The sequence below is a fragment of the Eptatretus burgeri genome, chromosome 13 (assembly GCF_056783735.1).
Source record: "Eptatretus burgeri isolate ZD-2024b chromosome 13, Ebu_testis_v1, whole genome shotgun sequence".
Lineage (NCBI taxonomy): Eukaryota > Metazoa > Chordata > Myxini > Myxiniformes > Myxinidae > Eptatretus > Eptatretus burgeri.
This window is the reverse complement of record NC_140973.1, coordinates 28,869,064-28,894,181: the sequence shown is the minus strand read 5'-3', so window position 1 is coordinate 28,894,181 and position 25,118 is coordinate 28,869,064. Positions and strand designations below refer to the sequence as shown.

The following is a 25,118-nucleotide window of genomic DNA, read 5'->3' as shown; positions in this document are numbered from 1 at the left end:
TAGGTGGGGGGTTGAAGTGGTGGTGGATTTCAATAGGGAGCTGAAACATGAGAGAAGAGATGTGGTTTAGAGAGATGTGGTAATAAGTGAGAAATTAGCATCATTAAACTGCTTTGCAGGTCGAGTTTAAAGAGGAGAGGGCAAGCTTTAGGCAGCATAAGTGAGAGAAGGAGATGTGTGTCGTTTGTCCTGAGTGTGAAAATAGAGTTTGGTGTGAGCGAGGGTTGTGAGTTGGATATGCAAATATCATGAGAGTAAAATGGTCGAAGGAAGAAGACAGGGGAGAAAGCAAGGATCTATGAAGGTCAAAAAGGAAGTGGGAGGTAAGCAGGAATCAGAGTGGAGACATTGCCTGGTCAAAGAATTCAGTGTTATGGAACATGCAAATGGGAGTCAGGCAAAAAGGGAGTTTTGATAGATATGGAAGTGGAAGTGTGGTGATTGGAGAAGGAGAAGGAAGACATGAGGGGATTAGTATGGTTGTAGTTGTGGGAGAAGATAATGTTCAGGCAGTGGCCATCCTGGTGAGTTGGCCAGTCACCATGTAATGAGAAGAGGTGCAGTAAGCCCTTGGTACGAAATTACATTGTAACATTATGAAGATGTGGCACCTTCTTTAACATGTATGAATAAATATTCTTTACTGTTTAGAATTTGACTTCAAAGAACAATATATTGTGTCGTTTGTGTAAAAATACACTTATGTATCAACTTTGATGTTTCAAGGCACACAATCTCTTCAATTACTTCTGAACATGTATAAACTTAAAATTGAGTCTATATACTCTCTCTCTCCCATTGTACTCTCCCACAGAGCATCGGTGCCTTCCTGGGCAAGGGTTATACTGGGTGATTTACCATTGCCTTCCCAACAGCAGTTATGGCAGGAGTTAAAATTTGGCCATGGTATTTAAAAAAATATTTTATTTCATTTAAATTCACCCTAAACAAGGCCGAGAGCTCCTAAATGTGAAGGACCATGGAGAACAAGAACAAGAGGAAAAACTGGCAAAACCTTCACCTTGTCCTGAAACAAGGAAACCTCTTCACAGGACCACTGTGCAGGAGGCGTAACTAGGTCAGGCAGAAAAATAAATTTTCCTTCCCGACATTGGGCGTTTTATTTAAGAGACACCATCTCTGTTGTGGATGACCGTTGGCTCCAGAAGGAAATTCATGATGCCTGTGATAGCTCGCTTTCACGAAGGACACCATGGGGTATTTAACGTACAGCAACTTACGCCGTCAGACAGCACGCTGGTTTAACATCCATCCGAAGGACAGCACACACGCTGATGAATCACCCTGCTTGTGAAACACTGGGGTGACAGTTTATAGCTGGGTCAAGATTCAAACCCAGGCTGGACAGCTTCGAGGCCAATGTGCAAACCTCTCGGACATCCTGCCAACTCCCTTTATTGTATAAATATATTTGATTTATATCCATCTCTTCCTCGGCATCTAAAAAGGACAATAAAAATAATCTTGTATTCTGTGGGACCAGTCTCAGTTGCAGAATGGTTAGAGCATCGGCGGTTTGAACCCCGGCCGAGTCATACCAAAGACTGTAAAAATGGTATGTGCTGCGTCCTTGCTTGATGCTCAGCATTTCAAAAGGATAGAGCATGGACAAACAACCATATAGGTTGGTAATAATAGCCAAGACTCTTTGATGTGCCTAATGGCCTCATCCATCCTGTTTCAAGGTTCATTGCAAGGGAACTCATATTATATTATTATTATTATTATTATTATTGTAACAATAATTGAGAAATATATAATATTCTACATGACAGTGACGAGTTTTCAACATTGTAAAAGAGAGAAGGATTCAATAACAAAAATATGGTAAAATAAAGAAAACTACACATACACAGAAAATATCAGCTTTTGATTTGTCCAAAACTAAATGTTAATTGGAATACCATTTCATGCTCTAGAACATGTCACCAATTATACAAAGGGAACGGGCTGGCTTTATAATGAGGAACAAAATGGCCTAGGGATCATCTCGAGAGTGCAGTTGTATGAAATGTGTGGAGGAGCTAAATGGAGAGAAAGGCGATCAAGATTATATCTTATAAATGACATTGTATTTACAAATATAATGATTCAGTTTAAAGGAGAATTATGGAAACAAATGGTTATGTTACACGTGCAACGTTCCTTATCTGATACATCAGTAGTACTGTATATTGATCAGACAATGACGACAAAGGAGAGACAAAGAGTTTTTGTACTTAAATGCCCTTTCCTCGTTATTGAGCAAACTCGTTGATTTAGTCTTACGGCTGAATGATCGTCCTTAACAAGCCATGTACACATATCCGATGTTAATTTGGGAGGTTTTCCTCTACTGTTCATTCAGTCGTGGTCGCTTCCCAAACAATTGGATTTCTTTACTGTGGATTTAATTTACAACGCAACATAGGATCTCACTACCACTTGCCATTTGGTGCTTTACCATCAAGCTTTGCATCATACACTTTGTGGGGATGTTAAACCTGTCTTTTATGTTTGCACTTTCTTTGGACAATAACAATCCCCTCAAGCGGGGAAGGAGGAAGATAGATCAATAACTATGTACGAGGTCCGTTTAAAAAGTAACGGGACTGACTTCACAGAAATTTTATTCCAAAATTCCAAAATATTCCAAAAAATATTGTTACGGCGGTGGAAATTCGCAGAACACCATATAGGTCCTTAGTTCAGTTATGCCGATAAGTCCGTGTTCAGTTTGATTTCCCCACCGTTGTTTAATGGGAATTATTCGTGTCACCGGGCTGTGATCTTTGAGTTAGCCGTTTTTCTTTTACTATCGTTATTTTGGACCAACCGCCATTACTACCACCGCAAAGCGCTACCAACCACAACAACCACGATCACCATAACCACCTTCTCGTCAACCGCCAACATCCCCACAGACAATGAACAGCCGCCTTCACAACAACCACCTTAACCACCACCGCCCAACCACACCACCCTCACTACCACCACAAAACGCCAGCCACGCCACCATAACGCCAACCACACCACCACCACGTTGCCACCTCAGCAGAGTTGCAAGAAGCCTGACATTCGTCGGGAGAGAACGGACGACGGCCTCACCCCTCCCCCCCCAATGAAAAGCACGTGCGCAAGAAACGCGGGGAGGCAGTTCTTAAAACAAAAGAGCCAGGCCGATCTCTCCTGGAATTTTCCTCCCCCACGCGCCGCGAAGGGAGGGGCGATGCGCCGTCGAGATAAAAGGGCACGCGGAACAAGAGGTCGAGTGAGTGGGGCTGTGGGTCTGGAGGTCTGGAGGTAGTGGTCGCTCTCTGCCTGGGTCAAAGTGAGTCGGTGGAGTCAGTCAGTCAGTTGGTGGAGATCTGGGCTTGTGTCGGAGTGCGGATTTGTGGGTAGCTGCGCTGGAGCCTGGAGTCCAGAGTCCCCGCAGTCGGTGGGTCGCTGGAGAAGGACCATCGAGAGTCGCCCAAGAAAGTCACCACGAGGGTGAAGGTAACCTGCGGCGGCCTCTTGGAGTTCCTTTGGTCAACCAAGCTCCTTGGACATAAAGGCCTCCGGGTCCAGTCTGACCCCCTTGTCTGTGAGGGGGTCTTTTCCTTCCTTTTCTTTGTGTGAAAGTTGTGGTGCCGTGTCCCGCAAGTAGAACCGTATAAGTGTTTGTACATGATTAATAATAGACGGTTGTAGTGCTTTGTCTTGCTCGTGTCTTGTCTCGTCCCGCATTCATCATAAATCAACTGCAGGCATGTTTCACCTTTTCCATTACTTTTCTGTATACGTGCATGTTAGTGTTTTGCATACCTTACTGCATACGTGTGTGAATAAATGTGCGTGTTTACATGTTAACCCGTTCGTTGTGTCCTCTTTAGCCATTGAACCGCCGTATTGCATTTCGGAATGGTCACGGGCTTTTTAATAGCCGATAAAAGAATTGGGTCCAACGAGGTCTCGCAATAAGACACCGCTCGGTTATCCCAGAACGGAACGAACCACTTAAGCGGTTCATGTCCAAGCAGACCTCGCTGAGGTACGGTCTCTCGGTCGTCTGCCCGCGCGAATACTTAGGTATATCGATAATTCGGCGATTGACCCTGTTGCGTGCAGGTAGAGTGTTGACTAGGCCATGGTGTGCGCTTGGAGCACACCCGTGACTGGTTTCCGGTGTTGTTCCGGAAAGTCGCGACTGAATTGTCCGTTCGGTGGGCGAGACGGCCGCCATTGGCTAAAGTGGCTGTCCGCACGCTGGGCGGGCGGCGAATTCGTAACAATATATTGAAATCACAGCTTGTCCCCTTCAAAATTGTTTCCCTCCAGTCTCACACACTTGTCCATCCTCTTCTTCCATGTTTCAATGCACCCCTAGAAGGCTTCTTCTGGAATCCTCCGGAGCTCTGTCATCACGGCCCTTTTGATGGCCTCCACATCAGGAAATCGGGTCCCCTTGATCATTTCCTTGAGGTTGGGGAATAGGAAAAAAATCACAAGGGGCCAAGTCTGGCAAATACGGGGGGTTGCTCCATCGTTGCCACGTTCCTCTCCACCAGAAACTGTCAGATGCTCAGGGCACTGTGAGCAGGGGCGGTCATGGTGAAGCACCCAGGCATTGTTCTCCCACAGATCCCTCCTCTTGTCCCAGACTGATCTCATGAGGTGCCAAAGGATCTCCTTGGACACGTATTGATTCATTGTTTGACTCTGTGGTCGAAACTCGAAGTGGACGATGCCCTTGATGTCAAAAAATGCAATGAGCATCACCTTGACCTTCGACTTCGACATCCTTGCTTTCTTTGATCTTGGTGATGCTGCACTTTTCCACTGACGACTCTGCCATTTGGTCTCAGGATCGTGTACGAATATCCACGATTCATCGCCAGTAATGACTCTCCCCAGCAGGTCTGGATCGTCCTTGAGGCGCTTGATAATGTCTTGACAGACAGTGCCTCTTTGCTGTTTCGGGTCCTCAGACAACAGCTTGGGGACCATCTTTGCACACACCTTGCGCATTTCGAGATTTTCAGTGATGATGCTCCAGACAGTGTCCTTGTTAATGGAAAGTTCCTCAACAATCATCCGCACTGTAAGTCAATGATCTACGCGCACCATCTGCTTCACACGCTCGATGTTGTCCGCCGTTCTGCTCGGTGAAGGTCTTTCAGGCCTCCTCCTGTCCCTCTTTGAACCTCTTGTGCCATTCAAATGCACGTGTACGCGACATCGTTTCTTCCCCGTAGACTTGCTGCAGCATTGCGAAGGATTCGGAAGATGTTTTGGCAAGCTTGGCAAGAAACTTCAGATTGGCTCTTTGCTCACGACTCATAGCGCGATGACTCAGACTAGACAACGTGTAAAGCACGACCTGTAAAAAAAATCACACAATGAGGTCAACCATCACCAATCATATATATTTCTGGAATGTTGTGAAAGACTGTGACACAACCCATTCATTCAAGTTCTGAAAGTGGAGCGCACAGCAGGCTCAGTCCCGTTACTTTTTAGATGGACCTCGTATGCTGTGTGTATAGGACGTAAGATGATTGTTAAATGGTTTGCCATTTTTCATAAATTTAATATTGTTGTGGAAATGACACTCAGGGGTTCATAAATGCTTAATATAGCATAGTTATTTCCTTATTGAGTGGTTAGCGTAAGCGTAGAAGTACTGAAATGAACTGATCAGATAATACTTAAATGTACTCTTATTTCATGTCTTTTACCTTTTTGTTATCTTTTGTATGTTTCTTTTCACAACACATTAGGCTGTTTTTCCTCATTTAGGTATCATTTCACTATCCCAGCCTTGTCACTATGAGGGGGAAAGGGCATTGTCATCACCTGATGGGACAAAAAAAACAGAATCTCTATCTCTATCTCTATCTCTATCTCTATCTCTATCTCTATCTCTATCTCTATCTCTATCTCTATCTCTATCTCTATCTCTATCTCTATCTCTATCTCTATCTCTATCTCTATCTCTATCTCTATCTCTATCTCTATCTCTCTCTCTCTCTCTCTCTCTCTCTCTCTCTCTCTCTCTCTCTCTCTCTCTCTCTCCCTGCCTGCATTCATCTTGGGAGGACTGGGAAAATTCAATGCAGTGAGGAGCCTGCGTGTTCATGACGTGAACCTTATTGAGGTCCTCAATGAGACCTTATTGAGTGTGCGAGACCAGACATTGCAGAGGAGGCCACACCCACCTGCCGAGGCCACGCGTGCATGCCAGGTTGCGTTCCTTACCCCCCTGCTGAGTGGAGCGCTGTGAACTTCACACCAAACTGGTTTGCCAAACCTCTAATTGTCCTGTCAATTTCTTATGTCTACTTCCTGTGGTGTGTTTGATTGGACCCAGATACGGTAAATCTACTTAAAGTTCCCGTTTGTTTGAGGGCACATATTGGTAGAGAGCTAAGAGGTTTTATGGTTATTATTATTGCTTCTTTTTGTACTTATGTCTCTCTTGTGCTTTTAATACACATTATAAACCTGACCTGGTCTCTGGGTGAATTATGATTGTCCTGGTGGCTTCATAAATCATGTTAAAGGCAGATTGATTGGGGAAAAGATCACGCCATGTGATCATAAGATTTGCTCGGCATGATTAAATCGGCTACGTGGTCACCTATCAGCGCAGGGCTTGCGTGGCTCCACGGTTCCAATGGATTTGGTAGCGCAGCTGAAAGGCTGCAATCTGACTTGGAGCTGTGGACTTACCTGACCTCTGCGATGGTCCAACCGGAATGGTCTGGCAGCTGTAACAATATGTTTAATGGTCCCCAAACTGACAGTATCAGGATCATAGAACTAAGTTTATTCCAGTTTCATGATAAACAGAAATGTTTGTGCAGTCTTGGACATCCCAAATTCAGAAACACAAACATAAGCAAACATTTAATAGTTTGGAGTTATGTTCATTCTGGAGCAAATTTAATTTATTGCATATTGATTTGTGGCAATATGAACCGGCATAATTGTTCATATTTTCAAATAATACATGAAAGAAGTTTCCAGGCTTATATTTCGACATGTTAGCCAATAGTTCCCACCTTAGAACAAAGCTTGACCGTAAACACTTGTCTTTGAGTAGTTGGGTGAGTTACTCCTCACAAATATCAGTAAGCGTTGATCTGATTGGTGAGTGCATTTTTGAAATGAACATCCAGAAATGGCTTGCACATCATGTCTTACACATTTAAACAAACACTCGTGTTACATCGAGAGGTGAAGAGACTCACCATCTCGGTAGGCTGCTGTTTGCAGAGGCCTGGTTGTTTCTGCAGAAATAAAACATGTTCAAGAAACCATAAAAATTTAGTGTAGATCATTAAACTAAACCATGTCATAAATTCAACCACTGAATAACTAAATGTAAACAGAGAAACTAAAGCAGAATAATAAACGTATGACCTTTCATCAACCAATGCAATTACCATGCAGACAACTAAAGATGATATCTGCTACAAACAATATTATTTTGCATTAAGTTAATTTTCAAAGGAGCTTTATAAAGAAAACCAAAAATAATTTTTATTCTAATGATGCCTGTCTCATAACTTCAGTTTACATTGATAAGCTGCCTGGAGGAAGGAAAACTTCTCTCCTACAATAAACTGTAAAATTGCTGCACAAGCTGGAGGTTTACTCAGTCTGACTGGCTGTACATTTTATTATATACTAGTGGGGCATGCTTACTTGCCTAGTGTTGGCCTAATGGTCAGGTTGGTGGGCCTGGGATCCAAGGATCTTGAGTTCAAATCCCCCTTGGCTGTTGAATTAATACCAGGTGTGGTTAACTCTGTCTGTCATCCTTCTAAGGTTGGCAAAATGAGTGCCAGCTTGCTGGTATCCTGTGTCAGAGTGGTGACCTGTCCAGGGTTGTACCCCATAACCAAGAAGACTGCTTAGGCAGCACTAATGCTCTGCTCAGAGTATGGTCCCGATAGATGGATGGATGGATGGCCATGCTTACACACTGCAAGCAAGTACTTTTTTGCATCCTATGTGAATACATTAAAAAAAATACTAGAAGGGCACTTGGTAAAGTGCATACCTCCACCACACAATGCCTGATCCAGAAGAACATATTGGGCCAATTACTTTGTATAACTGGAAGGGCACTCGGTAGAGCGCACACCTCCACCCCATTATGCCTGATCCACGAGAACATATCTGGCCCAATGCATTTTGAGCTATCGTGCTATACATCGTTTTGGCCCTATCTCTCAATGGTGAAGAATCACTTGTCAACCTGCATAACCTGCAGGTTAATTGCAAACAACTTGAAACAATTTGAGAAGTGCGGCCTCGTCTCAATGGCAACCAGCCTCAGCAGGTTAGATGGTGGTGATGGCACTGCTGATACCCTCAAGGCTGACAAAGCTGTTTACCATAAAACTTGTTACCAAAAATTTTCTAGAGGCAAGTTTCAAAAGGCAAATATTAATCTCTTGAAACACACATTGTATGAATCCATGCCAAAGAAAACAAGAAAAAGAACAATCAGAGATTGCAGACCCTTGCCAGGACTTGTTTTGTGTGGTGTTTTGTGTGGTGCATTTTCTGTGGCATTTGTGTACTGGTGTGTTACGTAAACATAATTAATGAGACATAATTAGAACTGCTAATTTATAACTGCTGGCAGTGATGACCGGGTACTAAGACATCCCGCTTTGATGCAACCATGCTTTGATTGGACACCTGACCCTGACCCATGACGTTCTTCATTATTATTCAATTGACTTTAGAATGGGATGAAAATAAATTCAATTCAAATCAAATGGAAGACCAAATAGGTACAGTCCTGCATTGGAATCATCAGAAGGAGCCCAAGCAAGCAAAAAGCAAAGATGAAGTCATCAGGAGGAACCTAGATAGGATTCTCATTTCAGCTGCTACTCCTCTATCTTCAAACCCATTCAGGCACAGCCAAGTGAGCCATAAAAAAAAAGAACCCAGATCAAAAAAAAAATCAAATCATTTTGGCTGCCAGAAAATGTGTCCAATCAAGTTGAAATATAAAACATGGATTCACCATCACTACTAAATCATAATTGTGAAGTTTCATGCCAACTGGTTGAGCAGTTCCAGAGTGTGCAACGTTATTTAATATTTTTCTTCAATACAATATGGCTGCCAAACTATGTGACCTATGATGCCATATGTGTGAACCTTTTGTTCCTCATGGATAGGCGGTAATACATGTAAAGTTTCAGCTCGTTCTGTTCAGCCAGTTCAGACAAGATTTTTCAAGGGTTTTTTTGTTTTTCAACATGGCTGCCAAATCACGTGACTGATGACATCATCAAAATTGTTTCTGGAGACCATTTTATCCCGAAATGACTCAAAAAATTTCATACTCATCAGATGTAGCATTCTACACATGCAATTATGACATAACGAAGGCACCTATGACATCATAAAAGTCATACTTATTCCCCATGAGGAGTAATTGTCGTGTGCCAAGTTTCAATTTTTTTTTCCTTCGTGCGGTTTCAGATATATAGAGGTCCAAAGTTTTTCCGTTTTTCCAACATGGCTGCCACACCAAATGACCTATGATGTCATAATTATCAATAAAACATTCTACTTGAGTAGTCGCTCCTATGGTGAAAATTTTGTCTCAATCCGACAAGCGGTTTAGGAGAAAAACACGAAAGTCCTGTGCAGCCAAACAAACAAAGACAGACAGAGAGACAAACAAATGGACCCAAACTCAACACCCTCTCCTTCAGTGAGGGTTTCAAGGCCCAGTCTTGTTACTTCTACCAAAGTAAGTTATCAGCAACCAAATTGCTCCTTTTGTGATCAACCAGGATGTCTCGTACATAAAGCAAGAACAGAGAACATTGATGCCCGTGTTAAAGAATGTGCAACAAAACTCCATGATTCCAAGCTCATGGAAAAGTTAGCATTATCAGATATGCATGCACTAAATGCACAGCATCATAGAAATTCTCTGGTTGATGTATACAACCAAGCACGTAATGCTGACAGCAAGGTGAAGAGTGGTTCTTCCTCTTCCAGTGAAGTATCTGCTGAGGCTGTGGTCTTGGCAGAGTTGGTGGCATATATCAACGAACACTTGGTGATAAATTTCCATTCAGTCAGAAGAAATACAAGCTCCCATGTTAAAACTGTCTGATTTTGCCAAAATGTGTGATGCGAGACTCCAACACATGAGTGTGTTGAAAGGATCACGTGACCGATGCATGCAGCTGCATCAATGATTCAGAATAATCATCAAAAGTGAACTCAACCAGGCTCAAAGTAAAACTGTTAGAATTGGTCCCGAATGTGAAAGAAGTTCCTCAAAGAAGGGAAGTGCTGTTGGCTTATGACAAAGATATTGGGGAAGCTTTGAAGTATGTTTGTGACAATAGGGATGACCCAGATGCCATGGTCATGGCCAAAGCAGCAAACATAGTCCGGAAGAATATGATGCAGAAATAGGAGAATTAATTTGGTTCCTTCTCCAAAGATTGACAGAAGGAATCAGTGCCAAGCAACCTATTAACACTGGTCAAAATGATCCTGGAAGGGCCAAATATTGAGGACCAGGCAAATATAAAAGATGGGAGAAACAATGCATCATATGCAATATGTCAGCTACTAATCTACAACAGTGTAAAACATAGGTCGTCCCACGCAAACACTGTGTGCTACAATGCTGACAGAGAAACACCTCTTGCAATTTACAATGGCTTGAAGCTGCATGTGAAAAGCAGAAAGAGGAGCCTGGTTGAAAACCAGCACAAGCTGGGCATGTCAATATCGTACAACCATGTGACACAGATATCCACAGACTTTGCCAATAGCATTCATGAGCATTAGAAGGAGGAAGGCAGTGTCTGTCCACCCAATCTGTACAAGATAGTTTTCCAGTTAATACTAGACAATCTAGATAATAATCCCAAATCTGCCACAGCAAAGTGGTCATCTCATGGCACCGCGATTTCTTTGACCAGCCACGTGTCGAAAGAATGTCCTGGGGAAAAGCGTGATGCGACTCATTCAGGATTCTTCTTACCAGAAGACAGGAGGCAACTTGCCAGACGAGTATGCTATTGTTCCTCCAGATGGACTACAAAATAAATTCTCCACATTCACCTCCTGTGCAAGGTCATCTGAGGCTGGGTGGTGTGAAGCCTACAAGCAAGGCATTGAGGAAGAAAACCAGTGGCTGGACACAGTTTTGCAACTTCTCAGCAAGGACCAGTTAAAGAAGGATGACATAATATCCTGGTCCGGTTACCATGCACAAAGAATGCCATCTGATGTCCATCCAGCAGCAAAAGTTGCATTGATGCCACTCTTCCATGAAAATGCCCACTCAGTGGCATGATTAAACACAGCATGACATTAGTTAAGAAAGCTATTCAGCACTTGAATCCTGGCTAGGTACGTATACATATAATTTTATATTTACTATCTTAATCATGGTAGTGAGTCGGGTGTCAACGTCTGGCGATTGTTTTGTCTATTATGTCTGTCGTGGTGTTCCGGTGCGTACTGGCATGTGGCCATTGGCTATCAGTGATCTCGGCAGGAATCGACATCAGGTGTTGTTACTTTGGTCATTAAATTCATAATTCTTACTTTCTCATGAAATTTCTGCCATTTTGAACATTCATTGAGGTCAGCTGATATCAAATTATAATATTTATAATGCTGGCTCACCATTTTTCAAGGAAATCTGTAGTTTCGTTAGGATAATGCGATGTACAACTTTATATTTTTTTGACTTGAGTGATCATGGGACTGCAGTGACTGAGACACCATTTTTTTTTCCAAAAAACTGGCTTTGGAATCTTTTTCAAAATTTGTACCCTAATTTCATTAATATTGGCAATAACAAGCTATACTTTGGCTGAAAAGTAGATTTTTTTGCCTCCTCTTTATGCTTCCACAGTCAATTTCTTGATATTTAGCCATGAAAGACCTGTTTATGGGGTCCAATTGAACATATTTTGGTAGTTCCCTGTCAATGGTGGCCATTTTGAATATCTAATGAGGTCATTTGACCCCCATATTTTTTGCCGCTGCTATTTTCATATTCATATTCTCTAGTCTTTGCCCTTTATAAAAAAATATATATTGCTTGCATGGGTTTATTTGCTTTGTTTGGTCATTATTAGCCTATTTCTTAAGTTGGTATTGACAGCAAAGGTTAAAAGGTGAACAAAGTATTTCCAGCCTTCAAAATGAGATTTCATCACGGCACTGTAGCTAAAATGAAAAGGTATGGCCTAAAGTACAACTCCATACAATTTGGTGCTTTTATCTCAATTTTAATGATTCTAGACATATGGCCAGCTTGTGTATTCCACTGTATCGTTTTTGGTCCTAGTTCTCAATGGTGAAGAATCACTTTAAAAATTAGAAAATTATCGTATCCGGATCTGGATTCAGAATCTTCACCAAAATCGAATCATTTCATTCTTGTCACACACCCAACCTGTCCACCAAATTTCATCTGAATACATCCACAACTTTTTGAAATATCCTGTACACAAACAAACAGATAAACAAACAAAACAAACAAACAGACAGACAGGGGTGAAAACATTATCTTCGGTGGTGGAGATAATAAGCTTTATATATTATGATGATATGGATTGTGAGAGAGCTTCATATATTTGATGGGGAGTGGTTTATGCTTGCATTCTGCAAACAGCTATATAACTCAAGAAAATAAGGAATGATTCATTAGAATGAGCTCTTTATTTAAAAGTTTACAGCTAGAGTAATTTTTAATGTGAATATGGCAAAGGTTATAAATTAAGAGCCAGAAGAGACACGTGTTAGTGTTGCCGAGCAACTGGTTCAAGTGTATGCTTCATTGTCTTGGGTCATGTGACCCACGGTGAGCAGACCAAGGCTGGACCGGCCAAATTTTATTTACGGATATTTTCGTTTATGGGAATTCTCCGACAGTTTTGTGATTTTTTTCCTGGGATATTGGCTTCGAGTTGCATCGGCAGGCAAAATTTCAACTTTCTAACCCACATTGTAGTTAATAAACATTTATGTCAGTAAGTGAGTCACTGCAGTCACTCCAGGGGAGGAGCTTCTGCTCCTGGTACCCACTACAGTAATTTGGTCTGATCTCGAGTTAATGTCTTGTTGAGTTTGACAAGTTCATTCCAGCGAGGAGCTTCTGCCCCATGCTGATAAAGGGCAACGATCCAGGTGCCGTACCAGGCACATTCATTGAGCCTAAGCCAATAGACACAATTACAGGTACAGATAATCTCACACATATGTTAAGCTATTTTCTTGCAGATTCTTTCTCTCTTCCAATTGTCTGCTTTGGATGCTAAAGGAAATCAGCGAGGGCAAGTCCCAACAAACCTTTCTTTTCAAGGTGACCCGAGAGATACGCATCTCTTTCCACTTTCCTCCATGCACCTCATTTTCCTCACCTACACCCTCACTTGCACCTCTTCAAATACACACCATAGACACCACCAGTGTTCATCCTCTTACCCCTCATCAGCGTGGGTTCGTCAATCCTGCTTGGTGAGCAGATGTCGAAACTCGCTCGTCTTTTTCTTATCTTCTCTCTGAGCTATCCTTCCCCGGAATGACTCTGATGGTGCCTGTTTTGTTCGCATAAGCAAGATTGTTGAAGTATCAGTATTGGGTTAGCTCTGCACTGTCTCTCCTTTGCTTTATTGTATAACTCAGGCTTGTGCTGCACCTCACTAATCTTGCATGTCCCTGATGTATGAATGTTCCCTGTAAATAAACCCCTTGTATTCACTGTGCCACATACCTTTCCTCACGCTTTCTTTCAATAAATGTTCTTTGTTACATTTCAGCTAGCTCATAGCGTCTTTTCCTTCATTGATGTAGCATAGTCCACATACTTGTTAGCCAGGAAGTTTTACCCCACTGGTTGGCTCTACAAGTTGCCTGGTGCGTACTTGACAGCTCTGCTCGGCTGCACCTGATCAGGTAAGATAAGACAAGTACATATTGAGGGCATGAGCTCCCCTTTATCCGACCAATCCAATTGAAAAATAATAAGTGAAGTAGTGAGACCCCTGCCAGTATTGGTGGTGCCAATTGGCATTTGTGGTTGACTTGCAACCCGCCAGCCCATGGAATTATCCGTGGCTGGTGGCCTCAGGAATGGACGTTCGGGAATAACCCGAGCGCTTCCCACTCGTGGCAAACCTCAAACCTGGGTCCACAACAATATACATGTTGGCTGGATGGCCGAGAGGTACGCACACTCACCTCAAAGCTGTCGAGCTTGGGTTTGAATCTCGGGCCAGCTATAGATTGTCATCCTGGGTTACACAGACAGGCTGATTCATCAATATGTGTGCCATGCCACGGATTGATGTTAAACTGGCTACCAGTTTGCTGGCATTAGTTGGTGGACGTTAAAGATTCCATGGTGTCCTTCGCAAAGAGTAGACGAGTTATCACCGGCACCCTGAACAAATAAAAAATTTATGGCATCAATGAGTTCTCCCTCTATTTGATTGAACATTAAGCTGGGGACTTGTTTTTCAGTATTTAATGCAAGTGTTCGTTAATGATACCTTGGTGTATTTTGCAGAGAATGGAGGACACCCTGGCCATTTTCAATTTCCTGCGCTATCCACCTTCATTTGACCATTCGACTTGGCTAGCCAGTTTGTGAACGACTTCGGCCAATCATGCAGGCCAAACTATAAATTGGAAAATGTGCATGGTTATGTTCATGATGATGAGAATTATGATTTTGATGATGATGATTTTTTGTTTCAGCATCTGTTCAATGCAAGCATGATGCAAAAAGCAAAGTACCACAATTTTTCACATGTAGAACTTACCCCAAGAGCTTCAGCACGCACTCGTTCGTATGTTGCCTTCACTGCAGTGTTTTTTTGCAGTTGTGGCCCCCGCCCAAAGAATATGTAGTTTACAAGCGCATACTCGAGCAATGCCATGAAAACGAAGAAGAAACAACCCATGAGGTAGATGTCAATAGCCTTCACATATGGAATCTTGGGCAGGGTTTCACGCAGATGTGTGCTGATCGTTGTCATTGTGAGGACGGTGGTGATGCCTGGAACAACGCCATGTGGAACTGGGCATATAACATTCATAAACAATACTTACATTGAAGGACAAAAAAAACGTTCAATGTGCTGGCTCACTCATGAACAAGAACAAACACAATCTTTTACAATTATCAAACACCTACCATTGGTTAAGTCAAGGATATTCATACCATATATAATTCGAGAAGTGTATTGTTAGCAAATCCTATTCAACTTTCAAGTTAATCGGTTGAAAAAAATGACGATTTTAGAAATTTGACCTCAAGATGACCTTTGACCTTTCAACTCAAAATCAATGGGCTTCTCAGTTGAGACTACCTCTACAACTTGGTAAAGTTTCATGGCGATCGGTTTAGAATTGTGACCTGCAGGCGATTGACAGACAGACAAGCAGAGCATCAAAATCGACTGATCAATGTACTTGAAAAATCTTTGATTTTGCAAGTAACAAACAGACAGAAAGGGGTGAAAACATCACCTCCTTCACCTTCGGTGGTGGAGGTAAAAAAAACAACAAAAAAACTGCATTACGATGGCCACCCCAGGGAAAACGGAAGGTGGGCAGGCCGAGGGAGATCTGGTGAGGAGCTGTAGAAAAAGAAATGAGACACACAAGAGTCACCTGGACGCAACTCGAATACGTGGCACAAGATACATGGCACAGAAATGGCCTGATTTCCTGAGGAGTTCCACATGTCACCCGGCATGAATTGATCAAAAAAGAAGAACCAGATACTCATATAATCATGTATTACTAGCAAATAATTTGGCCTTACAGATGTATTTATTCCCTCACTTCTGTGATGTCGATAGTTTTCATGCAGATAATTAGCGTACTTTTATCTGGGCCACCAAAGGTGGATGGATGTTATGTTTTCACGCCTGTTTGTCTGTCTATCTGTCTGTTTGTCTATGAGCAGGATATCTCAAAAAGTTAAATGGATTCGGACGAAACTTGGTGGACAGGTTGGGTGTGTGACAAGGACGAATCGCTGAGATTTTGGTGAAGATCCGGATACGAGAATTATTTTAGTGATTCTTTACCATTGAGAGATTTAGGGCTAAAATTATATAGAGCACGACATCTCAAAACGATGTAGACGGGTTATGACAAAAACTTGGTCGATGAGTTGGATCCCGAGTACAACTGCCAGTTTTCACCTCATCCCGTCCAGAGATTCAGGACTGCATCGAAGTCAAACACTTATCTTAATGTTAAAACATAGGTTTTGGCACGGCAGTTCCATCTTCCTGGAGTAAGAAAATTTATTTCGGCAAGTCGATCTTCATTATATTCATCATGCTCTGCATCATCTCTCTGAGTACGTCGAAGTCAAACAAGCAAACACATAGACAAGGACGAACTGATTAGATTTTGGTGAAGATCCGGATCCGGATCCGGCGACTCGAATTTTTTAAGTGATTCATCACCATTGAGAGATCGGGCCAAAAACGATTATATATATATATATATATATATATATATATATATATATATATATATATATATATATATATATATATATATATATATATATATAAACATAGCACGATATATCAAAAAGCTGTGGACGGATTCGGATGAAACTTGGTGGACATGTTTGGTGTGTGACAAGGAAGAATTGATTGTGACAAGGAAGTTTGGTGTGTGAAGATCCGAATCTGGATCCGGATCTGATAATTTTTGAAGTGAATCTTCACCATTGAGAGAAAGGGCCAAAAACGATGTCGTACTGTATGGTGTGGTATTTCAAAAATGTATTGGGCCCGATATGTTCTCGTGGATCAGGCATTACGTGATGGAGGTATGTGCTCTACCGAGTGCTCTTCTCGTTTCACTATGTTGTCATTCTCCATATGTAATATGCAATCAAAATAAAGACCAATTACTGTTCCAAGAAGGAAGCCAGACATATATCACACACAGACACACACACACACAAATTAACACACAAACATAGATATATTATGTAATGATAAGTACTTTTTCAAAATTTATTTTATTTGAAGTTAAAGGCCCGGTCACACCTTGACGTTTTAGCCAGCGATGGCAACGTATTAAAATGTATGTAAAACGCTGGCTTACGTTGAACTTTTGATGTTTTTTTTTAAAGATTCGGACGTATTCATAGCGACTTGGTCTTATGTATAACGCATTGATAACGGACACAGAACGTTTCGTTGTGTTATAGATAACTTATACCAATGAATGCTGAACCTGTTGTCGGCCTACACAACCGATGCCCAACGATAGTCTAACTTAGGCATAGCGTGTTGCACGCATCGCCGACGATGTCGTGACGTAGCCTATTAAAAGGCTGACGCACAACGATTCGAATCATAACTGCCGTAGAAATGGAAGTGACAACATCGCGGTCACACCTTGGCGATCTTGCCAGCGTATGCCGACCTAAGAAAAATGTGTCTAAAACGTTGGGGCACGTCAAATACAGTATGAGTAAGTTTGGTATACATGAGTAGAACGCTAAAGTACGCTATCATACGTCGTAGTAAGTAGAGTACGTCAAGAAATTTTAAACATGTTCAAAATTTTACGACGTACTCGGCGTATGACACACGTTCCACATGCGATGGGGATAAGTTTTACACACGATATGTGGACGCTTACACACGTCCACAAAGGCTACTTATAAGCTACTCATAAGTCGAAACACGTCGCGGTAATGTCTTTTTTACGCGAAACCTATTTCTAACTTATGTTTGACGTGCTTTGAACCAATTCTTTACGTAGTCCCAACACACATCGACGTATGTAGACGTATTCCAATGACGTCATCCAGTCGACAAAAAAAAAAATGAACGTGTTTCTAGGTTACAACTGCCATATAAAGACGTGTTCCCAGCGGTTTTGGGAATTGGTATATAAAAATGCTGCTCATAAAAGGGGAACCCAACAGTGTTTTCGAGTCCTTTTTGAGTCGATGTCCATGTCAGCAGTAACAGTATCAGTATCAGTATTAGTATTAGTAGTAGTTTGTTCATGTTGGCAGTAGTAGGTGAGTGTGAGGGGGAGGGTGTGGGTTATGATGGATCCTCCTTGCGTCCGCGTGTTCACGGGTAGGAGATATCTTTTCACCATTGTTCGAAGTTCTTCGCGGCTAATTTTTTATGGGGCTTTTTCAACAATGAGCTATAGCTTGTTTATACGATTTAGGTCTATTCATAACGGGTTGGACAAATGCACAATGAACTAATAATGTGCATAGAGCGCTTTGATTACTTATAGATATGATATACCAACGAATAATTATCGTGAAGCCGGCGTTCACAAACTATGCCCAACGATAGCCTAACTTATCCATATCGTGCGGCAGTTTATCTTTGCCGGTGACGTAGGGTTTGCTATTCATAGGCTGCCACTCAACGATTGAAATGGCTGCATCTCCACTATTGAAAGTAGACGCTTGCGCTCAACAATTGGATTTTTTTTACACTCAACGACTTTTAAACGGTACCACTCAGCTATTTTCATTGTTTACAATGAACGATTTAAATTGCTGTCACTCGCCTTTGTTTTTTGACGCTGGCGCTCGGAAATTTTAATCATTTCTATTGAACGTGCTAAATCGCTCAAACCCCACTATTGAAAGTAGACGCTTGCGCTCAACAATTGGATTTTTTTTACACTCAACGACTTTTAAACGGTACCACTCAGCTATTCTCATTGTTTACAATGAACGATTTAAATTGCTGTCACTCGCCTTTGTTTTTTGACGCTGGGGTTTTGAAATTTGAAGCGTTTCTTCTGAACGTGTTAAAACGCTCAAACTCGACTATTTTAAATAGACGCTGCCGATGGACAATTGGAATCATAGCCAAGCTAGACATCGAAGTGTGAACATCCTCGTCATGCCGAAGAAAAGTTTGAAGAATGCTGCAAATAAGTGTCCTGGCCGTGGCCGTGGACGCTGACGCAAGGACGATCCATTATACCGACGTCTTTCAGCCTATGAGTAACTTAAAAGTAGCGTCTGTCGATGTGTGGCAACGATCGCGTAACGTGCCAACAACACGTTAATCATAGGTTAGAAATAAGTTTCGGGTATGCTAAACATTACCTCGGCGTGTCTCAACTTATGATTAACTTACAAGTAGCATGTGTTGACGTCTGTCAACAATCGCAGACCATGCATACAACTTGTGGCCAGCGTAGCGGAACGTGTGAGTCATACGCCGGCATACGTCGTGAAATTTCAAGCATGAAAAAATTTGAGGACAACCAAAAAGTACAACATTTAAAGCCAGCGTACAATGACGTCTGGCAGTGTTTTTCAGCGTGCTCTCAATGTTATCAAAACTTACCCATAACGTATTCAACGTGTGCCAGCGTTTTAGAAAAAAAATTCAAAAATCGGCATACGTTGGCTAAAACGTCAAGGTGTGACCGGGCCTTAAGGTTATAACTTATAAGCAATTTACTGATTTCCCAACTGCCCGGATCATCAGCTGGACACCGTTTTTCATCGAGGTTTCGATCCTTTCATCCCAAAACCTCTCCAAATGGCGGATCCACAACCCGAGTCGCAGGTCCACATCAGTAGATTACTCAACATCAATGGACCCACAACCTCAAAGTAGTGTCTAAACAATCAGTCAACACAGCAATGCTATATCCTTATTCAAACTTATTTAATTATTAGTTTTATTTGAAGTATTACTACATGTGAATAACTTTCATCATACATCACTTTATATGCTAATATATTAAGCGATAAACACTTTGCCTTGCAGACACTTCCATTACACAGCACCCCCATCAAACCATAGACTCAAACTGTTATTAATAACCGATTTTAACATGCTGCACTGCGTATGTTAGCAACCATCAACAAACTATTTAATGCTTATTTATAATGTATTTACTTATTTCTTGTATTTTCATCAAAATACTGTACCTCCATTATTTAATATGACTATACATATATGTATATATATATATATATATATATATATATATATATATATATATATATATACATATATATATACATATATATATATATATATATATATATATATATATATATATATATATATATATATATATATATATATATATATATATATATATATATATATATATATATATTTATATATATATATATACGAGCCTGGTGTTGGCGCAGTGGTTAGGGCAGCGGCTTGGGATCCAAAAGGTCCTGAGTTCAAGCCCCATTGGGCCACTGAATTAATACACCAGGGGGTTGACTCAGCCTGTCATCCTTCCGAGGTTGGTGAAATGAGTACCAGTGTATACTGGGCCGGTGTATGCCCCGGTTAAAATAGGTGTACCAGATCCCTGGGTCGTAAGAGGCGACCAGGGTTGCGTCAGGAAGGGCATCTGGCGTAAAACATGTGCCAAATCACTATGCGGATCATACGGATGATCCGCAGTGGCGACCCTGAAAGGGAGCAGCCGAAAGAAGAAGAAGATATATACATATATATTTATATATATTTATATATATATATATATATACATACATATATATATATATATATATATATATACACATACATATATATATATATATACATACATATATATATATATATACATACATATATATATATATACATATATATATATATATATATACATATATATATACATATACATATACATATACATATATATATACATATATATATATACATATATATATACATATACATATATATATACATATATATATATATATATATATATATATATATATATATATATATATATATATATATATATACATATACATACATATACATATATACATATATATATATACATATATATACATATATATACATATACATATATACATATACATATATACATATATATATATATATATATATATATATATATATACATATATATATATATATATATATATATATATACATATATATATACATATATATATATACATATATATATACATATATATATATACATATATATATATATATATATATACATATATATACATATATATATATATATATACATATATATATATATACATATATATATATATATATACATACATATATATATACATATATATATACATATATATATATATATATATATATATATATATATATATATATATATATATATATATACATATATACATATATATTTATATATATATATATATACATATATATTTATATACATATATATATATACATATATATTTATATACATATATATTTATATACATATATATATATATACATATATTTATATACATATATATATATATATATATATATATTTATATACATATATATATATTTATATACATATATATATATATATATATTTATATACATATATATATATATATATATATATATTTATATACATATATATATATATATACATATATACATATATACATGTATAATCAATAATATTAATTAAAGAATTTATATCACTAAAATAATTAATTTTATTATTATTATTATTATTATTATTATTATTATTATATCAAATGCAATGCAATAGGAACTTGTTTGCATGAAAAACAACCAAACTTAAATAAAAGGTGATGATGGAGTCTAAAAACACTCACAAGACTTGATCAATTTCTCATAAGCGAAATAAAAAACATACCAACCAAAAAAACAAGTTAAAAAATCTGAAAACCCACGACATAGGAGTACCTCCTGTGCAGCTGCCCTCCGCAAGGCAGTTCACTCGATGACGGGACTGGGGGCAACGCCTTCAGGGCCCCCAATCTTTGATGATAGAAGGGAAACCACGGGGTAACCTTCCCGGGTCAAATTGCAGTAGTGTGTGTAGGGGTGGTGCTGAGGTGTCATCCACCAGATGGCGGTCTCCTTGGGTTAACCTGAGGTGGTCCCTTCGGGTGGGTGCCTGGAATGTCCTTTCCCGAAGAGAGGATGATCACCTGACTCTGTTATCATCTGAGCTCAAGCGTTTCGACATCGGTATTGCAGCACTCTGAGGTTCGGAGACAGGATTGCGGCGAGATCATGGCGGGCGGGTGATTACACCGACTGTTGATCTGGTCACTCTGGTGGTAACCATGCCCAAGGAGTTGCTGTAGCTGTGTCCAATAAGCTGACTCCAATGATAATTGAGGTATAACCGGTCAACGAGCGTAATATGAGAATAAGGATTAGTCACTCCTTGGGTGTCATTTCCCTGGTCTCTGTATATGCTCCAACTGAGTCAAGTGATCTCACCGTGAAGGACGCGTTATATGCCATGCTCAAGTCAGTGGTTGATCAGTGCCCCAGGAGAGATACTCTTCTAGTCTTGGGGGATTTCAATGCATCAACTGGAACTGAAAGGGATGGTTAAGAGACATGTGTTGGTCCCCATGGGTCTGGAACTGTGAGCCAGAATAGCAATAAGTTCTTTGACTTTGCAAGAAGTCATGAACTTGGGGTGGCTGGTTCATGGTTTCAGCACCCAGAGTCTCATCACTGGACTTGGTATTCCAATGCTGATGGTGTGGCAAAGGAGACTGACCATGTGCTTGTTGATGGTCGCTGGAGGATGATCCAGAATTGCAGAGTCACCAGAGTGCTCAGTTCCTCAATACTGACCACAGGCATGTTGTAGCAAGTCTGAAGTTGCAGCTTAAATCCAGGAGAATGGTACCATCCCAGCCAAGGCTGGATGTTGGCAAGCTCAAGGATGAGAGGGTACCTGAGGAGTTTGCAAACAGGCTGAGTGTGGATTTGCAGTTTTTGTGCTTTGGAGAATCCTGAAGAGTTGTGGAGTGCCCTCAAGACCACCATCCTTGATGTTGCTGGTGGATGTCTTGGAACTCACCGCAGGGCAAAGAAGAATTTTGTCTCTCAAGGGACACTGGATACCATTGACCAGAGTCACAGGGCCAGGCTGAATGGCAGAGCTGAGCTGTTCAGGAAGCTGAGGCGTAAAACTGGACGTGTGCTAAGGGTGGACAAGGAGGCCTATGTGTGAGGGGGTAGAGCATCACCTGTGGTCAAGTGATTCTCATCCTGCTTACAGGAGAATTCATGCATTGCATTCCTCCAAGCCCATCCCACGGTGTACTGCAGTTAGAGCGGATGGTGGTGGGCTCTTGCCTGAGCAGTCCAAAGTGAAGGCCCGTTGGGCCGGGTACTTTGAGCGGCTGTACCAGGCTGTAGAGTTGGATATCAGGGGTGTTACTTTCCCTATTGCTGACCCTCCAACCAACTGTGGTCCACCTTTGTTTGTGGAAACACAGGCTGCGGTGAACCGGTTGAAATGGGGTAAAGCTCCTAGGATCTGTGGCATCCATGCTAAACTTCTCAAAGCTGGTGGAAATGCTGTACTTATGTTGTTGCATGCAGTTCTGTGCTCTGCCTGGAACGCAGGCATCATCCAAGCTGACTGGCAGAGGGGTCTTGTTGTCCCTCTCTGGAAAGGGAAGGGTGATCACCAGGACTACAACAACTTCTGAGGGGTGACGCAGCTCTCAGTGCCAGGCAAGGTCTTTACTCGGATAATTCTTGATCGGGTTTGCCACCATCTGCTTGAGCATCAGCACCCAGAGCAGTCAGGCGAAACACCAAAGAGGTCAATGATTGACCGTATCCTTGCTCTTCGTGTCCTCACCAAGCACAGACGAGGGTTTCAGCAGGGGCTGCTTGCAGCTTATGTTGATCTCTGCAAAGCGTTTGATTCAGTTAATCGGGATGCCCTCTGGAAGATTCTTGGTCTTCGTGGGGTGCCACCAAACCTGATCGATCTGATGTCTGAACTCTACTCTGGTAGTGAGAGTGCTGTGATATGTGGTGGTACCATCTCTGACTTATTTCCAGTTGTTACTGGAGTTCGTCAGGGATGTGTACTTGCCCCCACACTTTTCAGCACTTGTATGGACTGGATTCTAGGGAGGATGTCGGAGAGATCAAGTTGCGGTGCGTCATTTGGGAATGTCAAGATCTCGGACCTTGACTTTGCAGATGATGCAGTCATCTTTGTGGAGACACTAGATATCCTGTTGGGGACCCTCAAGGTGCTGAATGAGGAGTCGGAGCTGCTGGCATTACAGGTTTCCTGGGTCAAAACTAAGATCCAGGCTTTCAATGACATCTTGGATGCCGCTATCTTGTCTGTACCAGTTTGTGGTGAGGATGCTGAGAGATTCACTTACCTTGGCAGTGATATTCACGCCTCTGGTGGCTGTGAGCCAGAGGTCAATAGACATCTGGGTTGGGCCTGGGGAGTCATGGATTCACTGGAATGGGGTGTGGCCCTGCCGGTACTTGTGCGGGAGGATGAGAATCTGAGTCTTCAGGTCCTTGGTGCTTCCAGTCTTGCTCTACAGATGTGAGACTTGGACTCTCACCAGGGATGTGAGATGGAGACTTAATTCCTTTGGTACCAGGTCTCTCAGAAAATACTTGACTATCGCTGGTCAGACTTTGTGACCGACGAGCAGTTGCTGAGAGAGACTCAAAATATATTTGCAACCTGCATAGTCCGTGAGTGACAGCTGTGGCTGTACGGACGTGCGGCTCGTTTTCCTGACGCAGATCCTGCTCACCAGATTATCTCGGTGAGGCCGCCTCGTGAGTGGAGGCAGCCAATGGGCCGACCACGTGCCTCATGGTTGCAGCAGGTTGATCAGCATCTCAAGGAGATTGGGATGGGCCAGGCATTTTCCTGGGGGATTGACAGATGGGGGCCCCTGGAGTCCCAGTGCAAAGTGGACGCACTGTTCCGGTGCATGTTCCCATACCTGACCTGATCTTTTTGTGGATGCGTATCTTAGCAACCATCAACAAATTATTACAAATCTTATTTTCATGTATTTTATAAATAATATTTATTTCTTGTATTTCTATTAAAACACTGTACCTCCATTATTTAATATCATCTATAAATATACAGTATATAATGTTTGATCAATGCTATAACTTGAAGAATTTATCTCACTTAGATAATTAATTAATTATTATTATATCAAGTGCAATGCAATAGGAACTTGTTTGCATGAAAAACAACCAAACTTAAAAACCTTCTCAGCACGTTCCACAAAATCA

At 41.1% G+C, this 25,118-nt stretch overlaps 2 protein-coding genes across 10 annotated transcripts in view; one reads left to right on the top strand and one right to left on the bottom strand.

The window, feature by feature from the left end:
• The window catches only part of GABRA6 (gamma-aminobutyric acid type A receptor subunit alpha6), a 453,203-nt gene that overhangs the window by 4,967 nt on the left and 423,118 nt on the right, over nt 1-25,118 (top strand). The window lies entirely within an intron of this gene.
• Nucleotides 1-25,118, bottom strand: part of LOC147014140 (gamma-aminobutyric acid receptor subunit beta-3-like) — a 272,785-nt gene that overhangs the window by 23,191 nt on the left and 224,476 nt on the right. For 3 of the 8 annotated variants that reach the window (XM_085851840.1, XM_085851846.1, XM_085851843.1), the window contains 2 exons: nt 14,826-15,082; nt 7,236-7,274 (listed from right to left, as the gene is read on the bottom strand). In XM_085851840.1, coding sequence (XP_085707966.1) covers nt 7,236-7,274; nt 14,826-15,082 — 296 coding nt within the window. Of the gene's footprint in view, nt 1-7,235; nt 7,275-14,241; nt 14,444-14,552; nt 14,682-14,825; nt 15,083-25,118 lie in introns of those variants that run through there. The other 5 variants (XR_015050658.1, XM_085851847.1, XM_085851841.1 and 2 more) reach the window with 5 other exon arrangements.